The sequence below is a fragment of the Tympanuchus pallidicinctus genome, unplaced genomic scaffold (assembly GCF_026119805.1).
Source record: "Tympanuchus pallidicinctus isolate F22 unplaced genomic scaffold, pur_lepc_1.0 scaffold4, whole genome shotgun sequence".
Lineage (NCBI taxonomy): Eukaryota > Metazoa > Chordata > Aves > Galliformes > Phasianidae > Tympanuchus > Tympanuchus pallidicinctus.
In genome coordinates this window covers 18,584,538-18,605,990 of record NW_026294758.1, presented here as the reverse complement: position 1 = coordinate 18,605,990, position 21,453 = coordinate 18,584,538, and the positions used below count along the sequence as shown (strand labels likewise).

Sequence of the window (21,453 nt, the reverse complement as noted above, 5' to 3'; positions counted from 1 at the left end):
ATGCAGACATTATGTATCTCATTTTGCTAGCTGTATTTCTTTTAAATGCTACAGAAAGATGCAAAATGCTTATTCATTACTCTTTAATTCATTGAATTCCTAATGAGCTGAAAGCAATTACTGATATGGAAATAAAAGTGCATATCATTACTAAATGCTAGTAAACAGAACAAACTTGTCATTTAATAATACCTCAATTTATAGCTCTCCACTGCCTTGACCTTACGATAGGTCAAAAAGGAAATATCTTCTTTACTACCTTCCCCATCCAAGACTTTTGGTCTAAGTACTCTTGGCTTCCTCTGGGTGAGGCTGTAGAAGGAAGAGGAGTGGATGAGAATAAAAATAGGAAGACAAGAGCATAACTTTCTCATCAGGACCTCAACAGTCCTGTAGCAGTCCGTTCTGTTTGTCAGAACAGGCATGCAAGTTAGCCTTGTTTTCTTCTGCTTTCCAGGATGCCAACATAAAAACAGGTAGGCCTTACTGCCTTTATCAACTTCCAACAAAAACATCCAGAAGACTTTCAAGATGTGTAAATAACAAATGAGATGTTAATCTTTTTGGCCAAGTACTGTTAAAATTGAAGTATTACAAATTATACCAAAAAAAAAAAAAAAAAAAAAAAAAAGCTTAACTTCATTACTGCAGAGATTTTTTGAAACAGTTGCACATATTCCAAACCCTGTCCTACTTCGTAGTCTGCTTGTCAACTCAGCTGAATAGAAAGATGGGAAGTGAGATATTACACTGTCATTCTTTCCAACTTTTGTCCAGGAAAACCTTACCTATGACAAACCTCTCCTAGCATATCTGTAGTAGCTGGGGATGTGAAATCTATCCTGACTTTTCCAAGTGTAGCATTCTTGCTTCTTATCCTACTTTTTTTTTTTTTTTTTTTCTCCTTATAACTCCTTTACTTGCAAAATGGTTACTTTCCTGCAATCTTTCTTATAACAAATTCCCAATGGAATCTGTCATGTAATGTAGGTGTCATGCTTGGTGCCTATTTGCATGCAATTTTTTCACTGAAATTTTGAGTTGTTTACTTCTCGTGCTAAGATCCTTTCTCAATAGCCACATCAAATTACTTTTCTAGATGATGTAGTACAAAATGAAAGTTTAAATAAAATCAATTTGCTATTTTTTATACTTCAAAGATGCACATATTACTGACAGGGAACCAAGACTTAGGCAAGATTCTAAGGGCATTTCAAACAGGCAAGCGCCTGTACTGCTGCTGAAAGAAATACGTCTGCTGTTTTGTCAGTGGTTTCTTCAAGTTTTTGAGCTGTGTCTTTTGTGCTGGGGTGAACATGACACTTAGTTGAGAATCCGTCAGGAACTGTTAAAGAGAGTTGGCAGAAGAAAAAAGAAAGGAGGTCACTGTAGCCTGGGTCATTCAGTCTGTTACTGAAGATAAGGAAGAAGTCTCAATTTTCATTTAAGCTAAAGTCTGAACTCCAGTTGTTTCATGTTCCCCTTCTGATGCAATTCTTCTTCTGGGAATCAGAAAGATGCTAACAAAATCCAAACCTTTATGTGCAGAAGAATTGAATCTCTGGTTCCTCACAAAGATCCTGTTCCTTTTCCAGTAGGGGCCTTATGTGAATGATTCTTAAAAGAGGAATGTGCAGGTTAAGTTAGGACAAGGGCAAAATGTGTTGAACGGCATGGTGTAGTAAGCCTAACAGTGTCTGCTAGTCTCAAATAATTCCAGCCTTTGCCTGAAAAACAAATCTGAAGAAGTCAGAAACAAAAACAGACTGAAGGTAGGATGCTCCTGATGTCAATACAGAGTCTGCTGTTCTCAAAGCGCTGATAGTGGTATGATTTATAACAGTAAAAGAGATTGTTTACCTAGAGGTCGAATCAAAAACAGCAGCTGACTTCTGTTACAAATAGAAGGAAATTCTCCATATAATCCAACTTTAATAAACATTATTTTTTCTTCAGTAAAAGATAAAAAAGATTGCAATCTCACTGCACATCTGCTACTGCTTAAGACCACACTTCTTGATTACTGAGACATTACAGCTCAGTGAAGGAAGCACAGCATTATAGCCAGCTGTACTTTACCCATAAGTGCAAATTAAAGGCATGGAAGTACATCGGGGAAAGTCGGGTGGGGGTCAGGGAAAGGGTCTGCACCGGCGGGTGGTGGGCATGGAACGGGCTGCACAAGGCAGTGGCTGCGGCCCTGAGCTCAGTGAATTCGAGGCGCATTTGGGCACCACTCTCAGATGTAGGGTTTGAGTTTTGGGTGGCGCTGTGCAGAGCCAGGGGCTGCAAACAGTGGTCACTACAGGTTCCTTCCAACTTGGGTTGCTCTATGGTTCTATGATTCCTACATGAAGAACAGCAAGTCGTCAGTTTGTGGAGGCTGACTGAGAAATACCACTTCATTACTCATCATCAACACGGGACAGAACCAGCACAGCTATCTGAGCCCCCAAGGAACTTGATGACGACTGTGACTGCATCAGCGATAGCTATTGAAGGCAGCAGACAGGAAGTGAGGACAGGACTTTCGGAGGAGACCTTGTGGCTTCCAGCGCTCCTCCCACTAGCAAGCAGTCTCACTGCACGGCTCTCAAACCCAACCGCCGCCAAGGGCGGCAAAGCGATCTTCAGCGGGGGGGCGTCGCTTTTACAGAAGGGGCGCGGCTTCCAGAGAGAGGGCGTGTCCGACCGCGCGGCGCGCCGGGCCGAGGGGCGGCAGGGGGGAGGTGGCGGCGTGAGGTCAAAAGTGACGTAGCGTTCCCGGAAGCAGACCGGAGCTGAGGGTACGGTGGCTGAGGAGGCCGTCCCACGCCGCGGTCGGTAGCTCGGCGGAGCCCCCCGCACTCACCTCTCTCCTCCCTACTCCTTCTCCCTCGGTGCCGCCCGGGAAGCGCGGGCCGAAGCCAGGCGGAGCCATGTCGCTTCTCCAGTCCGCCCTGGACTTTCTGGCGGGCCCCGGCACCCTGGGGGCCGCCAGCCGCGATCAGAACGACTTCGTAGGGCAGACGGTGGAGATGGGCGAGATGAAGCTGCGCATCAGGCGGATCATCGCGGAAGGTAAGCCTGGGACGCGATGGCGGCGGCCGGGCGGGGCCGCGCTGCGCTGCGCTGCGGGAGGCCTTCCCGCGGGCCGCTGCCCCCAGCTGCGGGGCCAGCCGCGGGCGAGCGGTGTTCGGCAGCGGCTGGCTGGGGCGGGGGCTGCCGGTGCCGTCATTTCCTCGTGCCTTGTGGAGCCAGCGCCTTGTCACGGTACTGGAGTGAAAGCGCAGGACCTGAGCTGGAAAGGACGCACGGGGATCAGCACTGTCGACTCCGCACTGTACCCCCCCAGAATCCAACCCTATGAACGGTGTCCAAATGTCCCCTGAGCACCAGCAACTCGGGGCCGTGCCCGCTGCCCTGTGCAGCCCGTTCCCACCGCCCTCTGGTGCAGATCCTTTCCCTGACTGCCACCCGACCTAACCCTGGTAGGGGTGATGTGGTTGCCCAGTGGGGGTGGTGGAGTCATTATCTGTGGAGTTGTTCAAGAGTCACACGGTTGTGATCACAGAATGGCCCGGGTTGGAAGGGACCTCAAACATCAGGAATCTCAAACCACCCTGACACAGGCAGGGCCACCAACCTCCGCATGTAACACCAGACCAGGCTGCCCGAGGCCCCATTCAATCTGGCTTTGAACACTTATGGGGACGGGGCATCCACAGCCTCTCTGGCAGCCTGTTCCAGCACCTCACTACTCACATAGTAAAGAGCTTCCCCCTGAATGATCCATAGGGATATGGTGTGGTGGCCAACGATGGTGGACAGCTGGACTAGGTAATCATGGAGGTCTTTTCCAACCTTGATGATTCCATAAGCTTGTAAAACTGCATTAGTGATTTCGGACCAGCTGGCTGGCCTCAAAGACCATTGTGTTATTGCAGTGTGAAATGTGAGGTTTTGGTAATGTTTGCTACGCAGAATGCAGGACACATCGCTTAGGACCCTGTGGTCAGGGAGGAAATGAAAGCATGTAACTTCTGAAAGAGAATTTCTGCAGTCGAAAGTGGAAGGCTTGGAATTTCCTTGAATGCAGATGTATCAACAGTCTCAAGGTTTTGCCAACGAGAAGGGAGTAGAAGTACAGGAAAGTCTGCAGACACAACTACCCCGCACTGGGCTTCTTTAGGGGCAGTTTTCACTTTCAGTGAAAATGTTTGGATAGACATTGTAGCACACTGCTTGGTAGCCTATTCTGAGGTGGATACAGTGTTTGGTGTGTGTGTGTGTGTGTGCGCTAGTTAGATTTTAGTAGAAATTAGGATCATATGCTTATTTTCAGAGGAATTTTTTTTGTCTTCAACCAGAAGGAATGTTGAGATCTCTTGTCTTGAGATGAAAAATGGGAAATTTGTTATTATTTATACATAATTCATGAACTTTGCCCATTATGTTGCTGTTTTTCTAGGATTGAGCAAAGGAACAGCAAAGGAAAAGCTGGCCAGGCAGGTACTGTCAAGAGAAATATTTAATTCTTGGTTCTGAAGCAAGTATTTCATACTTGAGCAGCAGCTCACCTTCTAAAATGTTGGAGTAGAGATGCCGGTTAGATGATTTCAAGCATATAGAGATGTGCTTTAAGTCTAACCCTCACAACATGCGTTGTCACCGGTTTCTGGTGTTCCTTGTTTGCCTTGGTATTAAAGGTTTTACCTTCCCTTTCACTGACTGAAACCACTCTTAACAGCTTGTGTGTGCTAAGAGGTAAGACTTTCTACCCAACACAGCGGTGCTAAAACAATCTTTTGGTATATTCAATATTCATGCAACTGCAGATTGCAATAGTGAACTTGTGCTGACACCTGTAAGTCTTCTGGAGACAATTTGTGTGTGTCAGTTGTTGCAAGAGTCTTGCTTTGTTAATCACTTTCTCAAAGCAAACAACCAGCAATAACCAACATAAAAACAAAGGAAGAAAAACCATCATGCACAAAAAAAAATCAACGATTTTTCAGTAGGAAACTTACACGTGGTGGACTAAATGTTCCATTCTCTTCTGCTGTTTTTAGAGTTAGATCAGGAATGTTTGTGTATTGGATTTAGTATGATTTGTTGCAGAAATTGAACTTTTCAACTCACCCTGAGCCTTGGGCTTGATGATTTCTCAGAAATGCATATCTGTGGCTTAAGAGCAGCCCCTCCAGTGCTAAATACATTGAAAGTCTTTTCCTTTTAAATGAGTTTTCATGGCAGATTCCACAGCGGAAATTCAAGTGGGGCTTTCAGAATTTACATTTCAAATCTGCGGTGAAATGTATCTGGATAGGAGATGTGTGGAGATTGCCTTTTCTGTAAGGCAGTACGATTTCCTTTGCTTTTAGTTGATGTGAGTGGAGCCTGTGGGTTAGCATTATGGAATACAATGTGGCAGGGGTTAATTTGGCTGTTCTTGCACCTTGCAGCTCTTTCCAGCTCAATATTGTGCTACCTGTCTGCACTGGTGTAAATGTATGTGCGCCCACACTGTAAACCAAGACACTAGTTATACAGTTCACATAAGTGTGCTTCCCTCACTGTTCTGCAGAAATGCCGCAGCAGGAGTGGGTGTGAGCCCATGGTATGTGCTGCCACGGCTTCTCTGGGCAGCTTGTGCCACTGCCTTGCTGGCCGGTGAGTTGAAGCTTCTGCTTTGCATCTGTGAGCCTATCCATTTTCTGTTCAAACTCAGTGTCTCCTGTGGCATTGTCCAGGCTGCTTCTGTGACTAGGTTTGGAATCTCCACTTGCTCTTACTTCAACCACACCATGATTTTCACCTTGAGGGAGGTAGGTCAGTGGGTATCTTTGTCATCCTCCCTGTTAAAATGATCCAGAGCAGAAGACTTTCTTCAATCCTTAGGTTAGTAGCAGGTTGATGATTTATTTCACAATCTATATTAAAGTTAATAATCTTCATAAATAAAAATAATCTTTATAAATTTCCATCGCTGTTACTAGCTCCACACTGTGTACTTGAGTTGCTCTTTATTTCATTTCAGCTACTGATCTTCTCTTGTTCGGAATCACCTTTGCTCTCTTCTGCTTCTTCTCCCATGTTTTCCTTCATGCCATCTCTCAGATCAGACATTTGCTTTTAATAGTAAACTAACTTGAAGGAACTGGTTAGCCTCTATGTTTTCTACTTCAACATTTCAATAGTTAATTGTGGCTAAGTAATTTTAGAGGAAGTGAGTCAGTGCCTTTACGTTTACTCTCTTCTTGCCCTTCACGTGGTTCTGGTTTCAGTGCTTGTTTTGGTTCTTTGGGGTCTGCCAGTTAAGTCTCATACTGCCATGAAATTCTACTTAACTAAATATTGATTACATGACTAGCTGGTTACTTTGACTAATATGGTAGTATCTTATTTGCTTTCATGTGGGCTACATCTTTCATATGCCCACGCATCACTCATCAGTCTCAGTATTTTGTACTTGTTTCCGTCACTGCATGAACATCTGTTCTTACCAGGCAGTCTGGATGCATGTAGTCCAATTACATGTGGCAGATGTCTTCTGATGCTTTCTGTTGTCTTTGAGTTTTACTGTGTTAAGTGTCCTTCTCCTTTGTTCAGGAATGCTTAACTTCCTGTATCATTCAGTATGAGATAGCTGAGGAACTCAGGCTGTTGTGGCTGGTTCACCTATCGACACACCTGCATATTTGACCTTGTAAGAGTGGTTGGGAATAGGTGATTGGAGCAGGCTAAATGGTAGTCCTCAGAAATTAGTGTCTTAATTCTCAATCCTGAAAGTTGGCATATTTGTGTAGTAACACTGCAAGTTTGTTTTCTAAATGCTGGGTGTTGCTGGCTGTCCATTTTCCCTGTCTAGGACAAAGAATCACTTACAGTAAGCCTTATGCTTGTTTGCTTGTTAATAGTGACATTCAGTGGTGATGAATAGGGAAATTTTGTCGTCTCCACCTGTCCTGTAGGAATAATAAAACCTGCTCACTAAGCTGTCAAAATATTATTTGAGAAACTGTCAATGTCAGACCATCAGTGAATTACAGGAACTTGTTTTGGTGTCATTCCTTTAGTCTGTCCAGGAATGCTACTGCAAGGAGAGGGTATATTAAATTGGCTTCAGTATTGTATTAGTATTATTCATTATAACTGAAGAGGGAGGAGCACACTTGCTCTATGCTGAGTGAGTACGTAATAAAATACCTTTACTTTTTAGAGCCTGTGTCTGAAAGATGGGATGACAATTTCAGAGTTAATGTAAGATGTTGACAAAACTGCTTATGTACTTAAAAATTATGCACTGTTTAAATATAATCTTATTCCTTCAGTATTTCTAGTGAGTTTATTTTGTAAAAGCAGTTTGTGTTGAGTGTGATGGGGTAGCAGAAACAGTTACAAGAGTTCATAAATTGTTTCCTATTTTGTTGACGAAGTAAAAATATATTGTGTAGAGAACTTCAAGTTGCTTTCTAGCAGTAAGCAGAAGCTTGAGTTGATCCACTAAACATAAACTGATATTTTTCAGTGTCTCCTAAGTTTGTACAGCTAAATTTCTGCAAGTTTTATGTTAAGTAATTAGGCAGTGCTTCTAAGGGCTCTCACAGTGTGTTAAAGATCAATTGACAAATTCACTAGTAATTCCAATTGCCTCTCAGTGCATAATAAAATCTTCCTAGGAGTATTTCATTAGCAGTTAAATGTTAACTTGAGAACTGCTGTCTTGTTTTATGTGTTAAATAATAAATTATCAAAGTGTTCTTTTTCATATTGAAATTTTTCTGGAGCAGAGATCACAGTACGGGAAAATTAATCTTTAAGTAAATTAGAGTCTTTTTCTTCCATGAGATAAATCATATACAAAATAGTCCTCTATCAGTGTTTTGGTATCTTTTTTTGAAGTACTCTGACTTACCATGCTGAAGATAAGTGTATCCCAACTTAGTAATCTAAAATATCTGTTTTTCAGCATTGAATTTCTGGAGTTAATAGAATAAAACCAGAAAAATGCTAAAGTATGTGTGTGAAAACTAAGTTCTGTAGGGTTAATGGTACTTCCGTATAAGAGGTCTGTGGGTTGTGAATAGAACAAGGGCATGGAGGCCATGCTGTTGGGGCATGGTGACTGGTGCTTATGTGTGCACTGATTGTTACTGGTGCTTGCAGCTCACTTGGAGCTTTGGTCTTTGAACATGGGTCATACCTCTGAAGCATGAGAAGGGATTTGATTAGGAAGTCTAATCAAAAGTTGTGGCTTCTCAACACTTGAGTTTCATTCCGAGGATGACCAGGTTATCTTGCTTGCTTTGCCAGTACTGTGAAGTCTGTTATTGATAGCTATAGCTGATCAGTGCCATGCAGAATTGTGGTTTTCTTGCAAATGTTCCTATTCAAAAAGGAGCAATATTGTTTCAGATAGCTGTCTGAAGAATACTCTCTGTGGTGTTGTGTACTTCCATCTGTGGTATACAGATGGTGTGCTTTATCCCCTGCACCCGTATGGAGGTGCGTGTTTGTAATTGTTAACCAGAACACTCATACTGGGGGCATTAGGAATGCTGGCACTACTACTACAGAATGCAGCAAAACTGCTGTTAGAAAATGAATTGAAGGAAATGGTAAACGCAGTACAAACATGAGTCGTGTATGGCAGGACTGACTCTAGCAAGGGCTGCTGTCATCTCAGGTATCACTGATGATCTGACTCTTCTGTAGTGTGTTGCTTTTTCTGTTTGTTATTGGGATGTTTTGTTTTTGCTGGTTCTATATGGAATCTCTCTAAAGAAAACACGATATCTAGATGCCTGGCATTCATGCAGATCCTGCTGTTGAAGCTAGTGGCAAGGTAACAGGAAATGTGTGGGTGGTGACATCTGGGTGTTGTGTAAGAGAAAACCTAGTGGCTGATTCCCACGTGACACTTTCTGAGGTTCTTCTTTAAAAGCCTTTATCTCACTGAATTGCACAAATAACTCTGGCCTCGTATGAGTCTACCTCATGGGCAGAGAAAAGGTAATGAGCAGTACTATGACTGTACCAATTTATATCCCACATCTTTTAAAAAGTATCTTGTAAAATTTTCTCCTTTCATTGTTGCCTTTCTATGGAAAGGCTAACAGAAACCAAACAAAAAACACTTCCACAAACAGTTGTTTAGTGAAAATTTTAAAATTTGAATTGAATCTTGGTTTTATATATGCATGCTTTAAAAAAAAAATGAAGATCTACATATGCAGACTGACAAAATAGAGGACAGTAACCAAATTGGTGTGGCTTTGACATGTGCAAAAGAAAGCAAGTACTGCCAAGAATATTTCAGCTCTGATATGTAGTTTACATATACTGTTGGTACCAAACAATGTGTTTATTTCTTAGATTCAAAAGAGCTTCTATTTCCGTGTGTTGTGTCTGTTCAAATAAAAAATTGGCTTACCTGAGAGCTGAAAATCAATGACTTAGTGTTGTTGTCTTGCAGGTGGTTTTGCGTTTGTCTATGAAGCTCAGGATCTTGGAAGTGGCAAAGATTACGCTTTAAAGGTAAAGTGAATTTGCTTCACTGCAGATTTGCAAAGTCTGTCTTCGCTTAATGCTTTATAATGACTGCTGATTCTTGACGTAGTCTGTTGAAGAAGTCATTTGGAAAAACCCAGGATGAAACCCAGTGCTGTTTGCTCTGCAGTGTACCCGTATTTAGAAACATTGCTCGTAGGACCTTGCATTTTTACGCTGAAATACCAATGACAAGAATTGATCTATTAAGTAGTAGTGCTGCTTATCTCAATTTATTCTAGATGTTCATGGCTCTGCTTTTGAGGATTCAGTTGCATAGTTAGAAGGGATCTTGCCTAGTTGCCTAGTGGAAGATACTAGAATATTTTCATATTAAAATACTAAAAATGGTTTAGACCTCCACATTTTGATCTATTCATTGAATTTTCAACTGAATGTTTCTCAGATTCATCTGGATTCTCAAGTTCTGAAGGCCTAGAATAATGTGATAGCTTAAAAACAAGTATTATGGAGAGAACAATAAAGTAAAGCCATTTACCTCATTATCATACATTTTTTTTAAAAACAGAGTAGTTGTTTGTGATAACTACAAAATGGCCTGGAATGGTCTAGCTAAATAAAAAAAAAAGGATGTCTTGGGGAGAAGAGGAAAAAAAGTAGTATAAGAGGTGAGAGTAGTAAGTTGGCATTACATCACTAAGAAGAATTTGCTCCATTTTCGTACCACATCCTAGAATAACAAAATTTGTGACCATAAGCATGCAATTTGGCTTCAGTAACATATTTTGTTACTGCAGTACGTGTGCAGTTTGTGTGTTCAAAATGTCATATAGAAATAGTCCCCCCATTTAAATATAATGAAATCCATTGAACGACTTTGGTTGGAAAGCGCCTTAAGGATGATAGAGTTCCAACTTTCCAGTAGGCAGGGATGCCAGCTACTAGATCGTGATGCCTGTGGTGCTATCCAGTCTGGCCTTGAATGCCTCCAGGGCTGGGGTGTTCACAACTTATTTGGGTAGCATGTTTCACTTTCTCAGGACCCTTTTAGGAAAAAAAGTTTTCCTAACATCTAAACTTCCCCTCTTTTAATGCAAAGCCATTCTTTTTTCTATTGTTATCACTGTTCCCATATGAAAGGTTGATATGCCTCCTGCTTATAAGCTGCCTTCAAGTACTGTCTCAAAAGGCTGTAATGATGTCTCCCCAGAGCCTTCGTTTCTCCCAGCTAAACAAGCTCATCTCCCACAGTCTCTCTTGTGTTAGAGTGGTGCTCCAGCCCCCTGGTCATCTTTGTGGCCCTTCTCTGAACCTGCTCCAATAACTCTATATCTGTTTTATTTTCGGGGCATTTGTCTTTGACGCAGTACTCCAGGTGGGTCCTCATGAGGACAGACTAGAGGAGTGTAGTCACTTTCCCTGCCCAGTCCTCTTTTGATGTGGCCTGAAAGACTGAGCCTGAGCCACAAGCTCATGTCCAGCTTTTTATCTGCCGGATTCCCAGGTTCTTCCCCACAGGACTGCTCTCAATCTGTTCTTCTTCCAGTCTGTACTCATGTCTGGGGCTGCCCCAGTAAGATGCAGCACCTTGCACTTCGCTTAGTTAAACTTCCTTGCATTCACGTAGAATTGCTTCTTAAGGCTGTTTGGTTCCCTATGAGTGGCATCCTTTCCTTCTGTTCAGCGACTGCATCACTCAGCTGGGTGTCATCAGCAAACTTGCTGAGGGTGCACTCAATCCCATCATCTGTGTCACTGATAAAGATGTTACAGGGCATCAGCATGAATCAGCAGGATCCCTGATGGACATCACTAGTCACTGGCCTCCACCTGCCCATGGAGCCATTGACCTCTGGCTATGAACCTCAAGCTATGACCATCCAACAATTGCTTCCCCGTCCAGCTTTCAAATCTATATTCTTCCAACTTAGAGATGAGTATGTATGTGGGACTGTGTCAGAAGTCTTGCGGAAGTCCGCAGTGATGGCATCAGTTGTTCTTCTTTTGTCCATTGATACTGTTACTCTCTTGTAGAAGGCCGCCAAGCAGAATCGTCTGCAGTGAAACCATGCCATCTGTTACAGATCACTTCTTCACCTTGTGTATGCCTTAATATGTGCTCTTGTTCGTTCAGAGCTGTGGGATGCATTGTCATGTGGCCCCACAGACATAGGCACATTCAGTCTCATCAGCCAGCCTGAAATTTTTTTACGGTGACAATGATTGTGTTCCCCCAGTCCATGCTTAGAGGTTCAGGTACATGAGAGGCATGGGAAGCTTGGTCCTCAGTGAAGTCTGAGGCAAAGAACTGGTTGAGTATCTGAGCGTTCTCCATGTCTGTTGTTGCCAGTTCTCTCTGGTCATTTATCAGAGAGGGTACACTGTCCTTGGTCTTTCTCTTCTGACCGATGTACTTGTGGAATCCATTATTGGTATTTTTCACATCCTTTACCAAGTTCGGTTCCACACTCATAATGGCTTTCATTATCCCATTTCTGCATGTGTGGATGGCACTGCTGTGTTCTTCCCAGGCCACCCTGCTTGCACTGTCTATATATTTCCCTCTTTTTCCTCATTTTGACCAGTAGTCTTTGCTCAGTCTTGCTGGTTTCCTACTTCCTCTACCTGATTTCTTTTTCTGAGAGATGGTTAGCTGTTGTGCTGTCAGAAATCTTAAGCAACTGCCAGCTCTGTTCCATTTCTAAATCCATCCTCCCTAAGGAGAATTTCCCTGCAGACCCCATCCAGTAATTCCTCAAACAGCCTGAAGTTTCCTCTTCTGAAGTTCAGGATCCTAACTCTGCTCTTTGCCATGCTTGCATTCCTCAAGATCATGAACTTGACCAGGGCATGGTAGCTGCAGCCCAGGCTGCCTTCAGCCTTAACCTCTTTTGATGTTTCCTCTGCACTGGTGAACACCAGATCTAGTAATGCTTCACCTCTGGTGGATCTGTCCAATACCTGGACCAGGAATTTATTCCCATTGGATTCTGGGAGTCTTCTGGATTGTTAGTAGCTCAGTGTTGTTTTCTCAGCACATGTCTGAGAGACTGAAATCCCCCCATCAGGATGAGAGCCTGTGAGCTCAGTGCTTCTTGCAGCTGAAGTAACAGCCTTGTCAATAGGCTCCACTTGATCAACCAGCCTGTAGTAGAGCCTGACTGCTAGATGTCTTTTATTGATTGGGTTCCTAATTTTAGCTCACAAGTTCTCAACCTGGTCACAGCTGTTTCTCAGTGACAGCCTTTTGCAATCTGTCTGCTTCACACAGAAGGCAACTGTACTTTCTCTTTGTGGAGCTATTAACAAATGCTCAGATTGATCCTGTTCAAATGTTGATTTCAAATCAAAATAATATTAAAAGTAGCGATGTTGGATTTTGTTACTCATTACTCAGGTACCTAGAAGCTGGGCTACATGTTTGGAGAAGTTTTGATGGAGTTGGGGAAAGGCTGTTTTTAAAGATTTGATACAGAAGTTAGATCTTTATTTGTAAAGTGCATAATGATGGAACCAGGAGACTTGAATGCTTCATACAACAGATAACTCAGAGCAGTTCCTTTCTAAGTGGCAGAGGTTAGCACTGCTCACTTGTCCCTAGGCATTAACAGAACAGATGGTTGGAAAACTGAACATTACATTTGTAGTAGTCTGTCCCAGTGCAGTAATATTTTGCCTACTGTCCTGTTGCATTTCCTTCAGGCTTTTTGACTGTCTGATCCTTTGTGTTCTTAAAAAAAAGTATGTAAAATCAGTGTGTTACTTTTCTGTAAGTTTTAATACATACATTTTTCAAAATATTCTGTTTTCTGACAGCGGTTGTTATCCAATGAGGAAGAAAAGAACAAAGCTATCATTCAGGAAGTTTGTTTTATGGTATCCTTTTCTGAATGTATTTAAATGTTTTGATTTAATTATCAAACATTTCTAAGAGACTGTCCACAGGTTTCTACCATGCCTTACGCTGCTTAGGAGTACTGACATTTAAGGAAGACAAGAGTTTCGGTCTGGGATGAACCTGATGGTGACTTTCCAGCAAGCTCAGTTCCTCAAACTGCAGAAATTTAATGTGTGCGGGTGGTTTTAGTAGCCGCTGTAGGCTTTGTCATGCACTCTGTCTACCAGAAAATAATATTTCTCATTAGGGCTTCATTTAAAATGATATTCAAATCTTAATGAGATTTCTCTCATATGCACTGGATTTACTGGTTGGTTTTTTTGGGGGGGGAGGACTCAGAATGTTGCTTTTACTGTCAGTGTAATATAGTTTCTGCCTCCGATACACTTGGTTTTAAAAATAGTACTAAGTATCTGAAAGGAATTTTGGTAGAGTTATATGCAGCAGAAAGCAGAAGCTGTACTGTCAGTGTGTTTGACAGTTTTCACTTTGTGATGTCAGCTAGTAATGTGTCATGTTATCTCGTGTTTTAATGTCAAAATAACGCTTTCAGTGTTTGGCTTTAAGTAAAGTCAGGACTTGCACCCCAGCATCTACTCTAAGACCCTTTGTTTGTTTCAAGAATGATTGAATAACTGTATTAATGCTCCTGTTTTTTGGCTACCACTGAGTATTCAATTGCAATAGGATTAGCAAGCAAAACCACTGATCTTAAGCTGTTCAGATGTTTTTGTGTGGTTATCAGTATTTATCAAAACCTTAAACGGGGTACATTCAAGTACTGAATATCCTAATTCTGTATGTTTTCTAGCTGCTCTGATTACATCTTTCCAGGAATAACTTATAATGCCTTGGATGTCTTTTCACAGCTTACTTGATCATGTTGTGTAAATATTTTAATAGGGCTAACAGTTGCTCGCTTTGAGATACAACTGAAATGAAAGTACTTCCTACAGCTCTGAGCAGAGAGATCTGAAAAGAAACATGATTTAAAAAAAAAAAAAAAAAAAAAAAAAAAGATTAAGAACTAAAAACATTTGTGTTCATTCTAAATGGTGAATTCGTCTTGTCCTTTGTTTTACACGTTTGTTGCTCTTAGGTCATCTTTTTTTCTTTTTTCTAGATTTGGTGAATGCAGCTTGTAAACACTGTTTGTCATATGGGTGTAGTTCTCAGTGTTTGGCTGATGTAGTGCACGTAGGACCAACCCATATGGGCATGATGTGTGTAAACCTCCCTTGAGCTCACTTATACGTTTTTTTTCCCTTTACCATACATTAAAAACTGATAATTTAAATTTTTGAGCAACTAGTGAAAAAATGATGAAGGTTGTAGTTTGAATTAAAATTCTTTTTTTTTTTTTTTTTTTTTTTTTTTTAGCTTTTGTTTATTAGTGAAGTTTATTGTGCTGTCTTTGAATTAAGCATTGTGAAGTTATGAGGGCTGCTCTGGAAGTAATGCTTCCTATTGCGTGCTGTGGGTCCGTGGCATCAGAAGTGGCTGTTAGCAATGTGATAGTAGAACTTTCTCTCTGATGTTCCATTAGATGTCATTGCTATGTGACAACTGGTAAGAGGGGCAGTCTGACAAGAGAGTATGGATGGAGTGGTGTCTTTGAATTTCTTGAGGAAAAAGGGGTACCTGCTGACATTCATCAATGCTTGCTGAATGTTTATGGAGACCAAACATTGGATGTCATGCAGTGAAGCTTTGGTGGTGGTGTGTTTTGGCAGTGGGCCATCTCCACTGGTGCAGATTTTTGCAGTGTGGCATGCAGGCTCGTTTTTATTGCTGGCATGTGATGACTAATGGTGATGACTTCTGAAAAATTATTTTGTAGCTGAGAATTTGCTCTGTGAAATATTGTGCTCTTTGTTGCCACTTCCATTGAAATAAACAGGAGGCATAACTTTGGGAGCAACTTTCTGTGAAAAAGCAGGGTTTGATGCAATAGGTCTTTCTAGATCAGCTAGCTAGAGCAGCATTCCTTCCCACCCATGCGTTGATGTCTTACAGTCATTGTTGAAAAGAAAGAGAAATACTTAGATGTGTTACAAAGTCTAGTTTCCTTGCAGCCTTAATCACAAGGGTATTTTTGAAATGTTTTATTTTAACTTCCTGCATGTTACCTTAGTGGCTTGCCTTGAAGTCAGTTTCTGCAGTTGGACATGAATTTACTTGTTCTGCTGAGTACTGTAAGTCCAGCTATAATGATATCTGGGTTGAGCTAACATTTCAAATGAGCTGCCTGTGAACTGCTGTATACAAAACTATCTTGGCAGTTTTCTTCCTTGAACACTTTGTCTCTAGAAAAAACTTTCAGGTCACCCCAACATTGTCCAGTTCTGCTCTGCTGCATCTATAGGGAAAGAAGAATCAGACACAGGACAAGGAGAGTTCCTTCTGCTTACAGAATTGTGTAAAGGTAAGTATTATTTCTTTTCTTAGCACTGCATGTTGTTTTTAAAGCTGTTTTTCACAGGTTACTTCAGAGCATAGAAGTTCTGAAAACCCTCTTAAAGTTAATCAGATGAAACTAGTGTTCACCTTCATAACTGGACCATTATGTTCTTTCAGGGAATTAAATTTTATCATAAATATGTAATAACTGTGAACGTCTTAGTATTTGAGACTAGTCATGGAAGGGACAGCAGGAGAGTATTTCCTGGGAGTGTTGTTTTCTTTGGCAGCCTTCATGGGTTTGTCACTTTCAGAATATCTGTCTACAACTCAATACTTTAAGTCTTCTTTGTTGATGAGAGTTTCTTTATATGTGACAAGCTTTCAGAATGTATGGTATTTTGCATGTGCTTATGTAAATTTGTTTGATTTTTCTCCAGGACAACTGGTGGAATTCTTAAAGAAAGTGGAACCCAAAGGGCCAATCTCCTGTGACACAGTTCTGAAGATCTTTTATCAGACCTGCCGAGCAGTGCAGCATATGCATAAACAGAAGCCACCTATTATCCATAGAGATTTAAAGGTATTTAAATACAGAGTTTTTAAATAGCAGAAAGAGCCTGTAAAGCTGGTGTTTAGGCTGTTGATTGACTACAGTGGGCAATCTTGAAAGTATGTATATGTGCATATAGTGTTTAGATAGATTGTGTTGCTGACATTACTGTATAGTGAATTTCACCAAAATGCTTTAATCTTTTTAAGCATTTTTTCTTGTGTATGTGGTGTTAGAACGTATTGTACTCAACCTAAATAAGATGACAGATGTCACACAACATGGTTTGCTGATGAAGTTGAACTAGAGTGGTTTTTTGATTAAAAAGTAACTAGAGTTATAGTATGATTTGTAGTTTTGCTAAGGAAAATTGCTCAGTGCTGGCAAGCAGTCTTGTAGGTAATCTTAAGTAAGAGATTTTAACCAAGTCTGCATTAAACTTCTTTGGTAATACTTTGTAGAATAAAATTTTGTATACTTTGCTGAAGTCTTTTATGTCTATGAACAGAGGAGGTACCTATTTTCTCTCTAAAAGTATTATTAGTAGTTACTAATAAATATGAATTTTTTTTACCTCTGTGAGAAATGCTTTTTTTATCTCAACTGTTTTATAGCTGAGCCAGTGCTATGTTTGACCAGTTTTTTTAATCAAGAGATGATCTTGTCAGATATAAAATAGAAAGAGGCAACAGTTTTATTTCCTGTTGGCTTTGTATTAGAGGCTGTAGAGCAAGAGGAAATGATAGATGTTGGGACCTTAATTAGACCCAAGTTAGTTGATAGTTGGGCAAGGACCTGTATAATCAAGTATCAGATAGAGTTCACTTAGCTATGCTGTGTTTTCTGGAAAGCAGTCAGCAGCATAAAAAAAAAATTGTAGATCAAAGTTTTGACCTTACTTTCAAATGAGGTCTGTGATGGCAGTGTATTTTTTAGGAGAGAAGCTGGAATCCAAGAAGGTTTTCTAGATTATTTGGACCAAAAGTATTAGGGTATTAGTGAAGTTTCTGCAGTACAGCTTAAAGTTCAACTTTGTATAGAAATGTCACTTTCTGTGTTCTTGGTGTTCTTCTCTTGTTTGTCCATTCATTTTTGCCTGAAAACCTTTGCACTTAGAATGGGTGTGTGCAGCATTGTAAAAATCCAGGTAGTTTCTGCTTTGGAAAAATTCCAAGCTAGTGTGATTGATAAGCTGTCAGTGTTTATCTGATATTTCAATTATCAGAACTTGAACTTTACAGCTAGTCTGTGTAGCAGAGACCATAACAACCAGCTGAAATATTCTAAATTACTAGCAAACTTCAAAGCACAGAACAAGACATAAGCTCACAAAAGCCTTAATTTTGTTTTTTTAATTTTTTTCCTTCGGTGATACTATAAGTCCTTCTATTATTTAAGGTATGTTTGATATTGAATCACAGAATCAAGGAATGCTTTGAATTGGAAGAGAACTTAACGAACTTCTAATTTTGACCTCACTGTCTTGGGCAGGGATACCTTTTGGTAGATCACGTTGCTCAAAGCACCATCCAATCTGCCCTTGTACACCCCCTGAGTATGGGGCATCCACAGCTACTCTGGGCAGCCTGTGCCAGTGCTTCACCATTCCCTGAGTAAAGAATTTCTTCCTAACATTTCATCTAAATCTCCATCTTTTAGTTTGAAGCCATTACCTCTTGTCATCGCCTGCCCTTCCTATTGTGCAGAGAAGTAAGGAAATGTTTTTCAACAGAAAAGAATTCAGTTTACTTGTTGAGATAGATACAACCAGCTCAGCATAATCCTGGGGGTAGTCAAAAAAGACTTTATGGTGGAAGAAGGAGCACATCTGAGAAAGGATAGTTCTGAAAGCTGAGGTGTTGAGGAAGGACATCCAGAAATGTAGTAGTGTCAGTGGGGAAAGGGAAGCCAGATCTGGCTATCTGAAGTTTGATACTTTAATGTTGGAAAAATTAAAAGGCGCATGCATTCCCTTTCTTGTCTTTATGTAGAAATGCAAGTTCTTTTCCAGCTCTTTTGTTGTTTTGACCTTATAATACACCTACTCTGGACCCACTCTTCTATTCTCTTCTAATTTTCATCCCAGTTTCACAGAGCCACCTAAGGCGGCTGGATTACTAAGAAGAAAAGGGCCAGTTAAATGTTCAGGCAGCACATAGTTCTCAAATAGCTGGTTTCTGTTTCCTTAAAAAGTCATGGCTGCATCTTTCTAGGCATCTCCTTGCAGCCCGTTTCTTTTCTATTACTTTTTTTTTTTTATCTACAGTGGTCCTAACCATTGTTCCACTACAATGGCATTAACAGTGTTCAGTTTTATAGATGAAAACGTTTGGATTTCAAGATGCTGCATATACAAGTGGCCTCTTGGAAGTGCTAATGTATTCTCTGACACTAATATGTGTTTTTTTTCCCCTTGGGTTTATTTCCTGTTCCTTGGATGTCCATTTGTTATTTGGATCACTTGTTTCATGATTCCTCCTAAAGATTGTCTGTATTGCTGCCACATACATTGAACTTATTGTTGTTTGAAATTTTTATTTACTTGTGAACAAAGAAATAGACTGTAGTGAAATATTTTTGCGTGTGTATATGCACACATGATTTGATATTTGAATCACGTGTTTTACCCTTCAAAAAGAGGTATTTTCATTTTGTTCTACCTCTTTTTTTAAGGTGGAGAACTTGCTTATTAGTAACCAAGGAACGATTAAACTTTGTGACTTTGGTAGTGCTACAACAGTAGCTTATTATCCTGACTACAGCTGGTCTGCACAAAAGAGAGCACTGGTTGAAGAAGAGGTAAGAATATCTTATCGTTGTTGATGTTGACAGTAGACTTCATTTTCTGTTAATAATCTGCTCTTAGTTTGTGTAACTTCTAGGACAAGTGAAGATTCTTGTAGGGCTATTTATGTTGCTGGAGTTCATTTTAACTGGCTTGCAGTTAACACTGCTTGTTTTCTCTAGCTGCCTGTAACCACTGCTTCAGCTCGAGTAGTGTCCATTCTGTAATCTGATAGGGGAATACCAGATTAAAAGAGTTTCTTCTAATTGCAGTCAAAACAGGGTGTTGAACGTTGTCTGTCCCTTAAAAACAGGCAGTATTGCTCTGCTCCCAGAACTACAGTGATGATGTTAAACATGCATTTGGTTTTTCAAAGTGCACTTGTTCTTAGTTTTGAGGCGAGAGCAATGCTGGTAAATCCAATATAATCCATCAACTGGTCTTAGACTTTAAGTATGATGAAATACACTGGCATTTAAAATTCATGAATACAGCCTCTGATATCATGCCTCTTTTAACCTTCCACTGTTTTGGAAACCTTTGCCATTGTAGAGTAATCCATTGGTTTCCAGAGAAGGAAAGGTAATTATGTACCATTGCTTTATATAGTGTATGCAAAAAAAAAAAGTCTTATCTCAGTGGATCCTTGTAACACATGTAAATATTTGATTTTGTCTATATGCTGTCAGTGTGATGAGGAAACAAGAGATATGTACTGGAGCATGAATTCGCTTCCTGTTTTGTTGCTGATTTTCTTGATTTGTATTCATCTCCATTTTAAATCTTCTGTGTTATGGAAAGATTCTTGAAGATTAGTTTTATTCTGAGTCCTTCAACCTTTACCCGTTGTTCTATGAAAGCCCTTGTGACTAGTCCATGACTCAGTTAATGGTGTCTTCGTTGACAGTTGACAAATCTGAAACTTCAAAATGAACTGTCCACACAGAATAGGTAGCTTTCTGTTTCCTTTGCTGAATGTCGTTAGAGTTTGTTCAAGTTTCTGCTTCAAGAGATTCTGTCTTCTGCAGATCACCAGGAATACAACACCGATGTACAGGACACCAGAGATGATAGATTTATATTCTAATTTTCCAATCAGTGAAAAGCAGGACATTTGGGTAAGAAATTCTTTTGTATCGTAATGGCTTGGGCTCATAATTAAACTGGTTTTGCAGTTTGCATTTCACTTTTGTAAAAAACACAAAATAAGTGTGGGTTAAACTGTTTGTCAAAACCAACTTAAGTAGCGTGAACAATGTGTTGAAATATTCAAGTAGTGAGATATTGAATTCATGTGTTTTGTTTTTTTTCCCCCACAGTTCTAGCTTGTCTTCCACTGTGAAAAGCAATAATTAACTTTCTTCTATATTCCATAGAACTATTGCTTTGGGGGAACTTACTGCTATGAAGTCTCTAAGATTCTTTTAATTTGATTTTTCTTTTTATGCTATGCATGTAATCCTTGGACAACCTATTGCTAAATTGTTTTAAAACTGATTACATCTAGGTTTTGCATCTGTGTAGTTAAGATATCAATAAAGTTGGATTGTTCATGTTTTGTGTAGCAAAGAACATGAACTGTCAATGTTCACTGAGAAGGCTGTTGTAAGTCTTAAATCTTTTACATTCTAGTTATGCAATACTGCTGCAGTACAGAGATACTACCCAGTAACTTTGCATTTAGGAATCTTTTAGTTTATTGGATGTCTTTTTAAAGATATAGTGTCAAGTTCTTCAACTGTATCTGTATCTGGCATGTGTCAGAAGTTCAAACTGAGAAATTGTAGTAACAGGCTCTTCAGATTTCAGCTGGGATTTCAGAACTTCATTCAGTTTCTTAGCTTAAGATTTAACATCTAATCCATCAGTGATTTATTTTTTTATGTACCAGGTGAAAAAAAACAAAAGCTTTTCTGACAACTTGGTCATTTCATATGCCTTAAAAGCTGACAATCTCAACAAAGATTACATCCAATTAAACACAGCAAGAACATCAATTAACAAAAGCCTTACTGAAAAGAGCAGATGCATTTCTTTTGTTTAAATTAACTGAATCTGTTGGTATTAACATGCTGGTTGTCTTCTACTATGTCTTTGGAAGGTCTGTTGCATTTATCATGATCTCTTTGGAACTTGTTCTGTGTTGTTTTTTTTTTATCTTTGCATTCTGGTTTCAGTGAAAACGTGCACTGAATTTTGCAGTATTATATAGCTGTCTCAAAGTGTGACTGATCTGTAGTTTGTTGTTAGCGAGCTGAATGATAGCTTTTCCAAGGAAGAAGCATGTAGGTATGGTAACATTCATGGTTACTTATAGTGTGAGCT

The 21,453-nt window shown here is 40.2% G+C and overlaps 1 protein-coding gene across 2 annotated transcripts in view; it reads left to right on the top strand.

Moving 5' to 3' along the window:
- Positions 1-2,724: 2,724 nt before the first annotated feature.
- The window catches only part of GAK (cyclin G associated kinase), a 67,363-nt gene continuing 48,634 nt past the window's right edge, over positions 2,725-21,453 (top strand). Inside the window, exons 1-7 of one of the 2 annotated variants that reach the window (XM_052700352.1) lie at positions 2,725-3,060; positions 9,458-9,519; positions 13,309-13,368; positions 15,701-15,815; positions 16,231-16,373; positions 19,017-19,142; positions 20,157-20,246. In XM_052700352.1, coding sequence (XP_052556312.1) covers positions 2,919-3,060; positions 9,458-9,519; positions 13,309-13,368; positions 15,701-15,815; positions 16,231-16,373; positions 19,017-19,142; positions 20,157-20,246 — 738 coding nt within the window. In that variant the 5' untranslated portion in view covers positions 2,725-2,918. The remainder of the gene's footprint in view (positions 3,061-9,457; positions 9,520-13,308; positions 13,369-15,700; positions 15,816-16,230; positions 16,374-19,016; positions 19,143-20,156; positions 20,247-21,453) is intronic. The other variant, XM_052700351.1, reaches the window with a different exon arrangement.